Below are 14,936 nucleotides of genomic sequence, written 5' to 3'. Positions count from 1 at the left end.
TGGGTGGAAAAAAATTCAGGCAAATGGAAATGAAAAAAAAAGTAGCAGGATACAAAATCAACATCCACAAATCAATGTAATTTTTATACAGCAATAATGAACTCTCAAAAAGAGAAACTAAAAAAGCAATCCCACTTAACATTACAACAACAACCAAAAATATGTTGCCCAGGAATAAACTTAAACAAGGAGGTATAAAACGTGCACTAAGAAAAGTATAGGACACTGAAAAAAGAATAGAGGAAGAGCCCGGATGGCAATACTCAAGGGTGGAACATCCAGGAGGTCATGGTTTGAGTCCCAGTCAGGACACATGCCCAGGTAGTGGGATTGATCCCCATTGTGGGTCGTTCAGGATGCAACATATCAAAGATTCTCTCCAATCACTGAGGTTTCTATCTTTCTCTTCCTCTCATTCCTCTTGGAAATCAATAAAAATATATATTTTTTTAAAAAACCCTAGTCAGTTTGGCTCAGTGGATAGCACACCAGCCTACGACTGAAGGGACCCAGGTTCAATTCTGTTCAAGGACATATACCTAGGTTGCAGACTCCTGGCCCTGGTTGAGGGTATGTGGGAAGCAACCAATTGAAGTGTTTCACTACCACATTGATATTTATCTCTGTCTCTCACTCTCCCATTCTCTCTAAAAATCAATGGGAAAAATATCCTCTGGTAAGGATTAAAAAAAAAAAAAAACAGAAAGAAACAGAAATAGAGGAGATACAAACAAATGGAAGCATATACCATGTTCATGAGGTGGAAAAATTAACATCACTGAAATGTCTATACTACCCAAAGCAATCAACAGATTCAAAACATTCCCTATTAAAATACGAATGGCATACTTTACATAGCAAGATCAAATACTCCAAAAATGTATATGGAACCAAAAAAGACCCCAAATAGCTGTAGCAATCTCTCCAAAGAAGAACGAAGAAGGGATCACAATACCAGATATCAAACTATACTACAAAGCCATTATAATCGAAACAGCCTTATACTTGTACAAGGGCAGGCATATAGGCCAATAGATCAGAACAGAAACCAAAGAAATTGACCCACACCATTACGGTCAATTAATATTTGACATTGGAGGCAAGAACATACAATGGAGTCAAGTCAGTCTCTTCTACAAATGGTGCTGAGAACACTGGACAGACACATGAAAATAATGAAACTAGACCACAATTTTACACCATACACAAGAATAAACTCCAGATGGATAAAAGACTTAAATATAAGGCATCCTATCTAATAAAGAGAGAATATGCTAATTGACCCTCATGCTGTAGAAAAGATGCCGGCACCTACAGCCAATAAGGAGGCAATATGCTAATTGACTGCCCCGCCCTCAAAGATGGTGGCGTCCACAGCCAATAAGGAGGCAATATGCTAATTGACTGCCCACAGCCACAAAATGGCAGTGCCCAGTCCCCTCAGCCCCGCTGGGGTGGCAGGTGTGCAGCAAGGCCGGGCCCACCCCCAGGTGGGCCCAGCCACTCCATACACCTGCCTCCAGAGTCCCCCATTCCCCTCATCCCCCCAGCTGCCCAGGGCAGGTCCGAGGCGCAGGCAAGCCTCAGATGGCGGCTGCCCAGCCACCCAGGGTCGCCCAAGGCTCTGGTAACCAGGGCCGGCCGAGGCTTGTGCTGCCGGCAGTGGCAGCAGCAGAGGTGTCATGGGGCATCACCTTCCCCTGATTGCCGGGTCGCCTCCCACCACTGAGGGCTCCCAAACTGAGAGAGGGGGCAGGCCAAACTGAGGGACGCCCCCGCTCCAGTGCATGAATTTTCATGCACCGGGCCTCTAGTGAAACTATAAATGTCTTAGAGAACAGGAGAACATAGGCAGTAAAATCTCAGATATCTCATGTAGCAATATGTTTATGGATACATCTGCTAGGGCAAAAGAAACTAAGGAGAAAATAAACAAATGGGAATACGTCAATATAAAAAGCTTCTGCACAGCAAAAGAAACCACCATTAACATGAAAAGGAAACCCATTGTATGGGAGAACACATTTGCCAATAATATATCTGATAATGGGTTAATATCCAAAATATATAAAGTACTCATACAATTCAACAAAAGAAAGACAAACAATCCAATTAAAAAATATGCAGAAAACCTGAACAGACATTTCTCCAAAGAGGACATGCAAATGGCCAAGAAACATGAAAAAATGTTCAAAGTCACTAATTATCAGAGAGATGCAAATTAAATCCACGTGAGATAATGACCTCACATCTGTCAGAATGGCTATATCATCAAAAATCAACAAACAACAAGTGCTGGCAAGGATGTGGAGAAAAAAGAACACTAGTTTACTGCTAGTTAGAATGCAGACTGGTGCAGCTACTATGGAAAACAATATGAAGTTTCCTCAAACAATAAAATATGGAACTTCCATTTGACCCAGCGATCCCACTTTAGGATATATCCTAAAAACCCCAAAACACCAATCAGAAATATATGCAACCCTATGTTCATAGCAGGATTATTTACCATAGCTAAAATTTAGAAACAGCCCAAGTGCCCATCACTAGATGGATAAAAAAGCTGTGGCACATGCACATAATGGTATAGTATGCAGTGGTAAAAAAAAGAGGGATCTCATACCTTTGGGACAGCATAGATGGACCTGAAAATATTATACTAAGTGAAATAAGCCAAACTGAGAAAGACAAATATCACATCATCTCACTTATATGTGGAATCCAATGAACAAAATGAACTGACCAACAAAATAAGACCTGAAGCAGGGAGGCATGGAACAGACTGACATAAATCCAAGTGGGGTTGGGGGAACAAGAAGAGATAAAGCAAAGAACTTATATACTTACTAGAGGCCCGGTGCACCAAATCCATGCATGGGAGGAGGGAGTCCCTCAGCCCGGCCTGCGCCGTCTCCAATCCAGAACCTCTCGGGGGATGTCCGACTGCCTCTTGCAATCTGGGACCAATGGCTCCTAACTACTCGCCTGCCTACCTGCCTGATCACCCCTAACCACCTCTGCCTGCCTGACTGCCCCTAACTACCTCTGCCTGCCTGCCTGCCTGCCTGATTGCCTCTAAATGCTCCCCTGCTAGCCTGATCGCCCCTAACCGCCTCTACCTTGTCCCACACCCAGGACCCAGGATTTCCTCCTCCAGCCGGTCGCAGGCACCCAGGACCCAGGCTTCCCTCCCTCTGGCTGGCCGCAGGCACCCAGGACACAGGCGGGCCGCAGCCGCAGCCGCAGGAGACCTTGGGCAGGTAGCTTGGCCTGTGCCGCAGCCGCAGGCACCCAGGACCACAGGGAGTGTGGCTTGTCCCTCTCCTGGGCCGCAGGCGCAGGCCTAGGCGTTGGTGCCCGGGACCGCAGGGCGGGCAGCTAGTGCCTCTCCAGGCCGCAGCCCCAGCCACTGGCACCCGGGACTGCAGGGTAGGCTGCTTGTCCCTCTCCCTGACCACAGCCCCAGCCGCTGGTGCCCGGAACCACAGGGCATGCAGGTGTCCCTCTCCCGGGCCACAGGCGCAGGCACAGGCGCTGGCACCCAAGACCATGGGACGGGCAGCTTGTCCCTCTCCTAGGCCGCATCCTGGCTGGTGCCCATTCCTCCCTCACGAGTTCATTTGTGCCTAACTCATCCCCATTCCTCTCTCCCTGGTGTTGAGTGTCTGAGCTGTTACCACATGATGGCATGAGGGCATGATGACCATTTGCATATTAGCTCTTTATCATATAGGATATGCATAGGCCATGAACACTGGCAATAGCATAGTGAAGACCTGGAGCGGGGTGGGTAGGGTCTGTGAAGAGGGAGGACAAGGGGGGATAAAATGGGAAATATCTGTAATACTATCTATAATAATAAAAGCATAATATGCAAATCGACCAAACATCCGAATGATAGTCTAGACTACCAAGCTATGACACCCACTGGTGCCAGGCCAGTCAAGGCAGGTGCGATACAATTGGTCAGGGGTCCAGCCATCGCCCCATGATTGCCTTGCAGAGGGAGACCCAGGCCACTGGCAGACGGGGCATTTGTTAGCAGGCTCCCAGACTGTAAGAGGACACAGGCTGGGCTGAGGGAATCTCTGTCCCCTCAACACCCCAAGTGCACAAATTTCGTGCACCAGGCCTTTAGTCCTATATAATAAAACTCTAATATGCAAATTGACCAAACGGCAGAACGACCGGTCGCTATGATGTGCACTGATCACCAGGGGGCAGACACTCAATACAGGAGCTGCTCCCTGGTGTTCAGTGCCCTCCCACAGGGGGCGCACTACTCATTTAGAAGCCGGGCTGGTGCAGCAGCAGTGGCAGACCTAAACCAGCAGTCAGACATCCCCTGAGGGGCCCCGGACTGCAAGAGGGTGCAGGCCGGGCTGAGAGACCACCCCCCCACCCCAGTGTACAATGTCATGCACCGGGCCTCTAGTCAACTACAAAAAATATAATAAAAATATTTCATGGGGTCTTCCAAATTTAGGAAGCACTAGTTTTTCCTTGTAGAGAAAATGAGGCAATAAAAAATTCATACTGTTAAAAAAAATCAAAATGGGACTTAAGAACATGAATGAACGTGGCACTGGAAATAGTAAATTCAATGTTACAAATCTGAGATTGAGCAATCATAAAGATATCCACATGGCAAATCTCATAGGTAGATGAGAATAAAAGAATCGAGTTCGGGAGATAAAAATAAAAGTGGAAAGCTATCAGGAAACTGAATAAAAATTCCCCCAAATTTGTAAACTCCAGAAAAGCAAGGGTATTGTCTGTTTTGTTCACTGTCATATTCCCCAGTGCCTACACAGTGTCTGGTACTCAATTAAATACTCAATAGATTATTCTCCCTTATCTGAGAGGGTTATGTTCCAAGACCCCAAGTGAATTCCTGAAACCTCGGGTAGTATGGAACCCTATATATACTATGTTTTTTCCACTACATATATACCTATAATAAAAGCTCATTTATAAACTAGACACAGTAAGAGATTAACATACCTAATAATAAAAGAGAGCAATAATAACAATATACTCTAATAAAAGTTATATAAATATGGTCTCTACCTGATAACCAATCAAATAACCAAGATGGCCAGTGAGTAACTAGAGGGGGATAGCTTATATATACAGATACCATGGACAAAGAGATGATTAACCTTCCGGGTAGGGTGGAGCAGGAAGGCACAGATTTAATCACACTACTCAGAATGGTGCCCAATTTAAAACTTATGAATTATTTCTGGAATTTGCCATTCAATATTTTTAGATCACAGTTGCCTGGAGGTAACTAAAACCATGGCAAGCAAAACTGCAGGTAAAAGGATACTACTGTAAGTATTATCTGAAAGAATGCAAGAGAATAGATCACAGTGAGAGAATGAGAGAGAGAGAGAGACTGCAAGAGGTCAAGAGCCTGATGTTTTATGTCAAAAGTTAGACATAAAAGTAGCAAGAGAATACAGACAAGGATCAGAGGAAAGAATTAGAAGTCATGAGAAAACCATTAAAAGAATATTACAGAAGTCATAACAGGTGAGTTTTAAGACAGCAGGAATGGTGCATTGTGTCATTCTCAATAGACATATTTACTTATACCTACCTTGCGTGGTTGAAAATCATATTTCACACAGTGCTGAAAACCTTTTCCTTTGGACTTCAGTGATGTGACTATTAGACAGTTCCCAACAAAATGAGCAGAGTAGCCAACTCCTTTGCTAGTACGAAAACTATAAAGAAAATTAAGAATAGTATAATATCATCTGATACAAAGAACAATGTATCTAAAGTTTATTATATAAATAACACAAAATATTATTATAAAAATAAAACTTATGTACCAAATAAAGGCTAAAACATAAAAGGCTTAGAAAACTAAAAGAAATAATTTAAATTAGAAAAATGGAAGACAAAAGAACCATTTAACATTTCAATTTTAATACATAAAATTAAAGTAATGGCCTACAAAAGCCTATCAAGTCAATTACATCTACATTTAAGAACTATCTGGAATTAGCAAATTTTAAAAATCACCCATGCAGTTAATGTTTCAAAAACAACTTGTTCCGTAATTTTACTGTATCTTACGGGAGTAGGGTAGAGGGGATCAAAGGAGAATAAAGAGGAACATCTATAATACTTTCAACAATAAAGATAAATGTTTTTTAAAAACATACAAATATTTTTAAATGTCAGAGTCAACTTTGAAAAATAATGTAGGTAATCAAGCAATGGAATACATTTTTATTTTTTAAGTATAATATATAATCTTTTTTTAGAGTAAATACTTTATTTTATATTTATAGTTCACATTATTACAGATGTCGTCCAATTCCCACTCTTTGCCCAACTTCATCCAGTCCCCCACCCCCCGCCCTTCTGGCTATGTGACTACGAAATATAGTTATTTTCTTCTACAGCTAGGGGTAATACTTCCTAGTTATAAATTCAACCCCCATATAAAAAATTTATATATGTTTTGAAAATGACAGTAATATTGAAATAAATTAATGCTCTCCTAAAATGACCATTCTGAAGTTCAACCCAATTTATGTTTGGAAATTCAGATATTTGTTTAAATTTTTGTAAGAAGAGATTACAAGCTATTAATAGACCACATTTTCACACTCACATTTCAGAGCCAGTCATTGCAGAAAAAGCAGCTTAAATATTATTCTTTCAAATAAAACCTATGTGATAGGAACTATTAATATCTTCATTTTACAGGTGAAGACACCAAAGCAAAGGATAAAGTAAGAGCCGAAAACAGGACTGAAACTCAGGCAGTCTTATTTCAGAGCACTGACTGTATTAAATGAGTTAATATTTGTAAGCAATTACAATACCTACTATGTAGTAAGGCAATCAATGAAAGTTCCATAGTATTACTGTGCATTACTGGTAAACTAAAATTACCAAGCTCTCAGTCCTGTCAGGTCAATCCATCTTTGGGTTGAGCAACTCATTCTGTTACTTATCTACCACATAATTATTCTTAACTAATTATAATTTCTTACAGCGTTGTTATTAATATTTTAAAACATATCCTGATTATGCTCACAGAACAAAGTAAGTAAAAAGACAAAGTGAATGAAAAAAAGTAGGAGTTTTGGTTTTCTTCCCTCTCCTTTATCAGAAACCCACATCTTCACTAAGAAACCCACAATTGATCTATATTGGTAAGACAGTACAGAGAAAGTCTGCAACCCTTGACTCTTAAATGTAAGAGGGGGGAAAAAAACTGCAACTGTAAAAAAATATGGACACAACAGCAAAAATTTTTTAAATATATAATTAATTGACTTAACTGTGTCTATCATTTTAACATATACTTTAATATATTAATGTTAAATTTACTATATTTACAAAATTGAAATACTTAAGACAAACATACTGAAATTAAATATCTTACTTACCAATAAAGATAAGGTTTATCCTTATCAACATTAATGTTATTTAATGGATCCATACGAAACCAAGTGTTCAGGGTGAAGCCATTCTGATAAGGCCACTTTGCAATAGGAGGCAATGCAATTGCCTACAGGGCAATGAAAAAAGATACAAAAGTATTAGTTAAAGAAAATGTGACAGCAACCAAGGTCAGATATGAATTTCACAGATTAAAAATGGTGGAGGAATAAATATCAGAAAATCATGGTAAGTATAAAAATGTAAAATAGTATCTTATGAAAATAATCCTAATATATAAAGAGCCAGGGTCCGTAACATCCAAAACAATGGAACAGGCGACCAAACACCAGGTTACACACGCAGCAGGCTCGAGTGAGCGGGGACTGGGGAGCAGGCTGAACTGCTGACCTCTTGGTCCCTCCTGGGTCATGGGCGCCGCGGCAACCCAGCACTGACTGCCACCACCAAGGCGGGTGCGATGCGATTGGTCTGGGGGCCCTGCCATAGCCCCACGACCGCCCCGCAGAGGGAGGCCCAGGCTACCCGGCCGGCGGCGGTGGGCAGCGCCTCCCTCTGTTGGGCAATCAATTGCAGGGCTTCTGGACTGCAAGAAGGCACAGGCTGAGCTGAAGTACCCCCTCCCCAAGTGCACGAATTTCGTGCACCGGGCCTCTAGTCTATAAATATTATTTGGTGGCTACAGAAGCATTGCATTTTCAAATACTAGCTGAATAAAGTTTCATCTCCAGGTTACATAATAAGTTTCAGACTCCAAGAAGTTCTCCTCCAGTTTCACCAATATACAGTCCCTCATTACTATGCCTCAGAATTTTCAGTTTTCTGTGGTATCTGTTAGGTTTTCAGTAATATTTCATTTGGTTAAAGGAGGTTGATTGAATCTTTGAATCCAAAAACAACTCTGTGAGAGAATGTTAATGGGATCAATATTGGGATCAAATTTAAGTATTATGAGGTAATTAATACTCATTAATAGTGAAACAAAGGAAGGAAAATCATAAGATCATTAAGAAACTTCACCAATAAAATTTATGACTGAAAAGGACTAAGACCCACTCATTAAGTAGGAAAGGAATAATATAGTATTCAGATGATAATAGTAATTTTAAAAATCTAGCCAATCTAAGGAAAAATTGAGAAAGTGGTTGATTACTTTAATTGATATAAACAAACATCTGAGGATTTACTAGTCTTCCTATGAGATATCCAAATTCCTATCACCTAAAAGATAATTATCCATTATGCTTTTATGACTGATCTGTTCCCCCAAACAGATCCTTCAGATTGCTGAGTGGATAATGACCCTTTTCTCAAATATAAGATAGCTTCGATATTAAAAATCTTCTGCATACAGAATAAAGCTTAAATTTCTTCAGGATATACAAGGTTCTTCAAACACCCTATAACTAAAAAAAAACAAACCTTCAATCTTATTCACTTCTACTATCTTATTCCATATTCCAAAGTATACCTAAATATGACAGCTGCTCCACCTGTTCTGTTACAACTCCCCTTTTTGTATATGATACACCCTCTGTCCAAAAGACTTCTTCCAGCAAAATCACAAGCATCCCTCAACACCAGGATTTTCGGTGAAGCTTTCCTGGACTTCACCCTAGCTTAGCTTCCTTTTTCATTGTTTTCCCATAGTGCGAGTCAGTTGTGAGTGTCCCACGTTAGGCTGCCAGTTGCAAGTACCCTACGTTGGGCTACCAGTTGAGAGTGCCCCGCCATGTCCTGTGTGGTTCAGGGTTCAGGTTCAGGTTCAGGGTTCAGGTTCTGAAGGAGGCCGCACGCAAATGAAAGAGACTAGAAAATATTAATTTGGGAATATTGGGGGCCAGGTGGGAGCCCAACTCAAGGTGAAGGACTCTACTCCACTCTGTCCTTGCTATCCCTTTTATTCAGATTGTGGGATACACCCATAGCCCTGAGGCAGGCAATTCCAATAATAGCCAATCAGCAAGGATTTACATAAGATTAAAAGGTGGAAGTTGCTTTAGCTACCATTGTCTCAACTAAACAGTGGGTGGTTGGCTCTGACCTTTCAGAGCTTCAAGGTTGACCAGCCTTCCGGGTTCCTTGTCCACACCTCTCTGCTAGTGAAGACAAGGGCGGCTTCCAACACCATAGCACTTAGTAACTAAATCTACAGTAGCTTACTATTAACAGTTTTTACATCTATCTACCCATCAGAGTTCCTCAAGAGTAAGGAATATAATTTAGACTCCCAGCATGTGACATAAGACATAGAAAACACTCACTATGTGATCAATGGAAAAATCTCAATGTACCGAAGATTTATAAGTGCTTGCTTTAAAAATAAAAATAAAACAGAAACACACACAAACACATACACAGATGCACAAACAATTTCAAATAAAGAACAAAACCCGGAGCCCAGCTTGGCATGGCTCAGTTGTTGATCATCAACCAGGACATCACAGTTCAATTCCTGGTCAGGGCACATGCCCAGGTTGTGGACTCGACCCCCAGTGTGGGGTGTGAAGGAGGCAGCCAATCAATGATTCACTCTCATCATTGATGTTCCTGTCTCCTTCTCCCTCTTTTCCTCTCTGAAATAAATAATCTATAGCATTTCCATTTACTAGCCAAAAGTCCTATCTATTATTATATAGATAAATTTAACAAAAGACTTTTAAGACTTGTATGCTGAAAACTACAAAACGCTGAAAAGTCAAAGAAATCTAATAAAAGGAGAGATATACTGTGTTTATGAGCTGGAAGACTCAAGAGTTCTAAGATCTATTATCTCCAAATTGTTCTCTAATTTTAAAACAACACAATCAAAATCACAGCAGGCTTTTTATAAAATTTGATAACTTTACTCACAATGTATATGAAAATGCAAACAATCTAGAATAGCCAAAATTATATTTAAAATAAAGAACAAATTTGCAGTACTTATACTACCTGATTTCAAGAACTACTATATAGCTACAACAATAAAGATAATGTGATGTTGGCATAAGGATAGCTATATAGGACAAAGGAATAAAATGGAGAGTTCAGATAGTTTTTGAAAAAAATGCCATGGCAAGTAAATGTGAAAAGAACTGTTTCTTCAACAAATAGTTAAGGAAATACTTCAATATTAATATATAAAACTTAATCTCAACCTTCCCTCACACAATGTTTTTAAAATTAGCACAAAAGTGATCATAGGCCTAAATGTAAGAGCTAAAACAACACAGCTCTTAGTAGAAATAATAAGAGAAAAAAATGTCGTGACCTTATTTTCTGATATTACAAAAGCATATGCCATAAAATATTTTAATTAAACAAAATTAAAATCTTGAATAGTATAAAAAATGATGTTATGAAATTAAAAAGACATGCCACAGGTTAATAGAAACTATTTGACATATACATACCTAACAAATTAACTTATACTCCAAACATACATTAGAACCTTACCCTTAGGATAGGACAACCAATTTTTTAAAATAAACAGAATATTTTAACACAAGCAAAACAAAAGAAGACATAAGACTGGCTAATCAACACATGAAAAAATGCTCAACATCATTAGCCATGAGAACAATACATAATTAAAACTACAAACAAACAAAAAAAAAAACACAAAATAAAAAACCTGCAATGAGGTGCACCACTACATAATCAATGAAATGACTCAAATTAAAAAGACTGACAATGACTGGGAAGCATATCTACCAGAATTCTCATATATTCCTAGTGGAAATGCAAAATTTTCAACTATAAAAAGCAATTTGCCTGTTTCTCATGAAATGAAACACATACACACACACACACACACACACACACACACACACACACACACAAAACACAAAAAACAGCAATTATGCTCTTATGCATTTACTCAAGAGATAGGAAAGCATTTCCACAAATCTATGTTCAAATGTTCATTGTTGTTTTATTTATAATAGCCGAAAACTGAAAACCCAAATGCCAATCAACCAGTGAATGTATAAATAAGTTGTGGTATATGCATAAAATGTAAAACTATTCAGAATAAAAAGGAAATTACTAAACTACTGGTAAGCTACAACAAGAATGATCTCAAAAGCATATGGTAAATGAAAGAAGATTGACAAAAAGACTACAAAATGTGTGGTTTTAATTATATGAAATTCTAGAAAAGGCAAAGTTAAACAACCACAAAAATAAATAAGCGGTAACAGAAACAGGGCTGGGAAGTGAGTACTGGCTTCAAACATAAACAAGGATATTTGAAGAGTAATGGAAATGTTCTCAATTATTATTGTGGTGGTGATTACCAAACGATTCAAAACTTAACAAACTAACTTTTTAAATTAGTAAATTTTACTGTATGTAAATCATGCCTTAATAGAGATGACTTAAAAATATGTAAACAAAAATAAACATGTGTATTTTAAACTTACCGCAGCACTACAACCAGGGAAATTGAAAAAAGTATCAGGACCATGTCTTTGTGGCATCTGATTAAGAACTGACAATAATTTTACTGCATGTCTTGGCTGAGGAAACAAGAAAAATAAAGGCATTGTACAAATTTAGTAAAAATACCAAATACATCACATTAACCACTGAACTATTTTTCTAACTAGAGAGAAAATTAATTTTAAATCATTTATGTAACTCTTTAAGAGGAAGAATTTCCATTATAAATTCAAGACCATAGCTCTCTAGAGACAAATTATTGAACATTAAATTAATGTACTGATATTGGATACTTTTCACTCTAAATTCAGCTTACCCAGATTCCACTTTCTCCTCGAAGCATGCTGAACAAAAGCTTCAACTCCTTGACAGTGATGCTGTAGCTGGCAAGAACCCCCAACATATCAACTAGAAGATCTTCAAAGGAAAATAAAGTTATTCTGAACTCTAGTCATGAGCTGCCATCTATCAAGATAATATACTTTTTAAAAGAACAGAAGTTATCAAGTGTCATTTCAATATATATATAGAACATACATCCTCATGAATAGTCATTCTAAGTAATTTTAAGTCATCAGAAAAACAAAAAATTATATGTAAGTTTTAGAATTTTCCCGCATCAGGTATACCATTCTAATTAAGTTTTCTTAGTAAATACATAAAATAGACTTTTATAAATTCCCAGAATACACACACAAACCTGCTGTTTGCAGAGAAAGGTAGGCAAAAATATGCAAAGGTACATTGACTTAACATTAAACTGGTTATTTCAAATGAAAAAGTGATAGCTCACAATATTTTCTTTTAGAAAATGTTTTTGAAATATTCCTTGGCACATTAACAACAATTTTGAGTACTTAACTCCTTGCTTGGCATTATTCCAAGTGATTTGCATGGATTAACTTCACAAATCCTCACAACAAGCCAAGGGGTAAGTACCACTATCCCCTTCTAAAAATGAGTAATGTGAAGCACAGATAACTTAATCACATTTCCTGCAATACACTCTATTTAGTAAGTGGTAAAATCAGGATTCAAATGTAGGTAGTATGGCTTCAGAGACCTCACTCTCTCACTCAACAGTCCCTCAAAAGAAGTATTCTTTAAAGGCACTACTAGTGATACCCATTATGTCAATGTATTTATGCACACATAAGAGACATACCAGCTCAATAATAAAAAACACATACATTTAATCCCTTGTCCCAAATTACTTTCCCTTCTCTAGACTGTGAGTCATGCCTCTATCAATTGTTTTTTTGCAAGAAATTAAACATCTAAATATTTTTACTTCATTTTCTTGATTTCTAACATACTTCCTAAGAATTAAAGATACTATACAAGTTGATTACAATCAATATACATATAAATTCTAAAAAACTAATCATCAATTTTAAAAGATTACTTTAGGATAAGTTGAAATAATTAGTTATTGATATTTAATATTTGTTATCCAATATCATAGGTTAATAACCGGAATTTGAAACTTTAAAAATATTTATGATTTCAAAATAGAAATTTAACTGGTCGTTTTCATCAATAAATAATTGACTAATTTTCACTTAATGCCACAGTAAGTAAGCAACCCCTGTGATAAAATTGTGACAGTGAATATGCCATTTTTGAGAGAAATCTTTTAATAAAATGTTTCATCATTCAAGTAACAAAAATATTCATAGTTACTACATATTAGTCAGAAGATATGTTCCTAAGAAAGAATTCTGGATAAAAATTAAGTATCTTAAACCTCTAAGTTAATATAAAGCAGTTTTAAAAAGTCAGCTTCAATCTTCATAGATTTCTTAAAAATTCACCTACAAATACTTTTTTGAAATATGTAATTTCCATTTCTCTCATCTCCAATGTATGCCATAAAAAGTGATCTATTAAGTTTGTATTCAATTACATAATTACTAAAATTTCTTATCACAAAGTAGCTCAGTTTAATTATGTAACAGGTCTTCTTTTCTGTACAAGATTTTTAAGGGAGAAAAAAATACCAAAACTATGAAATTCTCCTCTATCAATTTACTCCACCTTCTAGTGATACCTTCACATTATTAAATAAAATGTATGTCTTTGAACTTATGCTACAAAATACTCATAGTTAAAATTTAGTAGGTTTTTGGTGGTTACTGATACTTCATTAGTATATTGCCTAAATTTTAATTTCTCTACTGAAAAGTAAGGTGCAGAGGTATTTTCCTCACACTTATTCAATGCTTAATACAACAAAAAGTGAAATTTGTTATCATGTTATTATTTAAAGCAAAGACTATAAGAATTAGGAAGCTTTATATAACAGAAATTTGTGAAGATATGAATTTTCTGCAGAACGATCACACTTATCTGAATGCTCATCAATTATATGCCTGTAACCACTATGTATGTAAGTGTGGCACATTTTGAAAAATGCACTCTATAAAGTGGTAGACACTTTATTATTTACCGAGAAAAAAAATTAACAGGTTAAATCCAGATAAAGTATTCAAAGATCACATGATCTTCAATAAAACATGTACATATAACTTTATAAAAATAAATTTCTTTAAACGATGATAGAATTTACATCTACATTAAAAAGGTGTTTTGTTAGAATCTACTTTTTCTTCAAATGAATAATTAGAAAACAATATAGAGAACACTAAATCATTCTAAATAACTAGATGCCACCATGAAAGCAATTAAAAATGATTTTAATATATTCTTGAAGACGAAAATTTTAAAATACTTTTTAAATTTTAAAAACATTCATCTTTAACCTATTCTTCATTCCACTCTCTTTTGATTAATGTTTTGCTCTACTAGTATTAATTAAAGCATAAATCAAAATAGCATAGTGAATTCTCTAGTGTCTGAACTACTTTTAAGGATCAGATATGATATTATGGAATCACATTCCCACTTTTAGAATTATAAAACCCCTTTCATGTCAGAAGAAACTTATGCTCAAGGTTCATGGCTTCAGAGAATTAACACTTCAAACTCTACATTTATTTTTTGGGAATGACTGTTACTCTGGGACTAACTTTTCAACTATTTATATTTCAGTGCATCTAACCCAAAGGGGAATGAACTTG

At 37.1% G+C, this 14,936-nt stretch overlaps 1 protein-coding gene across 3 annotated transcripts in view; it reads right to left on the bottom strand.

Annotated features, from left to right (window-relative positions):
• The window catches only part of NBEA (neurobeachin), an 873,840-nt gene that overhangs the window by 767,903 nt on the left and 91,001 nt on the right, over positions 1-14,936 (bottom strand). For all 3 annotated transcript variants that reach the window (XM_079778900.1, XM_079778901.1, XM_079778902.1), the window contains exons 3-6: positions 12,173-12,273; positions 11,838-11,933; positions 7,419-7,540; positions 5,606-5,732 (exon numbers count right to left, since the gene is read on the bottom strand). In XM_079778900.1, coding sequence (XP_079635026.1) covers positions 5,606-5,732; positions 7,419-7,540; positions 11,838-11,933; positions 12,173-12,273 — 446 coding nt within the window. The remainder of the gene's footprint in view (positions 1-5,605; positions 5,733-7,418; positions 7,541-11,837; positions 11,934-12,172; positions 12,274-14,936) is intronic.

This window comes from Cnephaeus nilssonii (genome assembly GCF_951640355.1).
Source record: "Cnephaeus nilssonii genome assembly, chromosome: 8".
Taxonomy (NCBI): domain Eukaryota; kingdom Metazoa; phylum Chordata; class Mammalia; order Chiroptera; family Vespertilionidae; genus Cnephaeus; species Cnephaeus nilssonii.
Note: the sequence above shows the minus strand (reverse complement) of the source record. Positions and strands in the feature narration are given on the sequence as shown.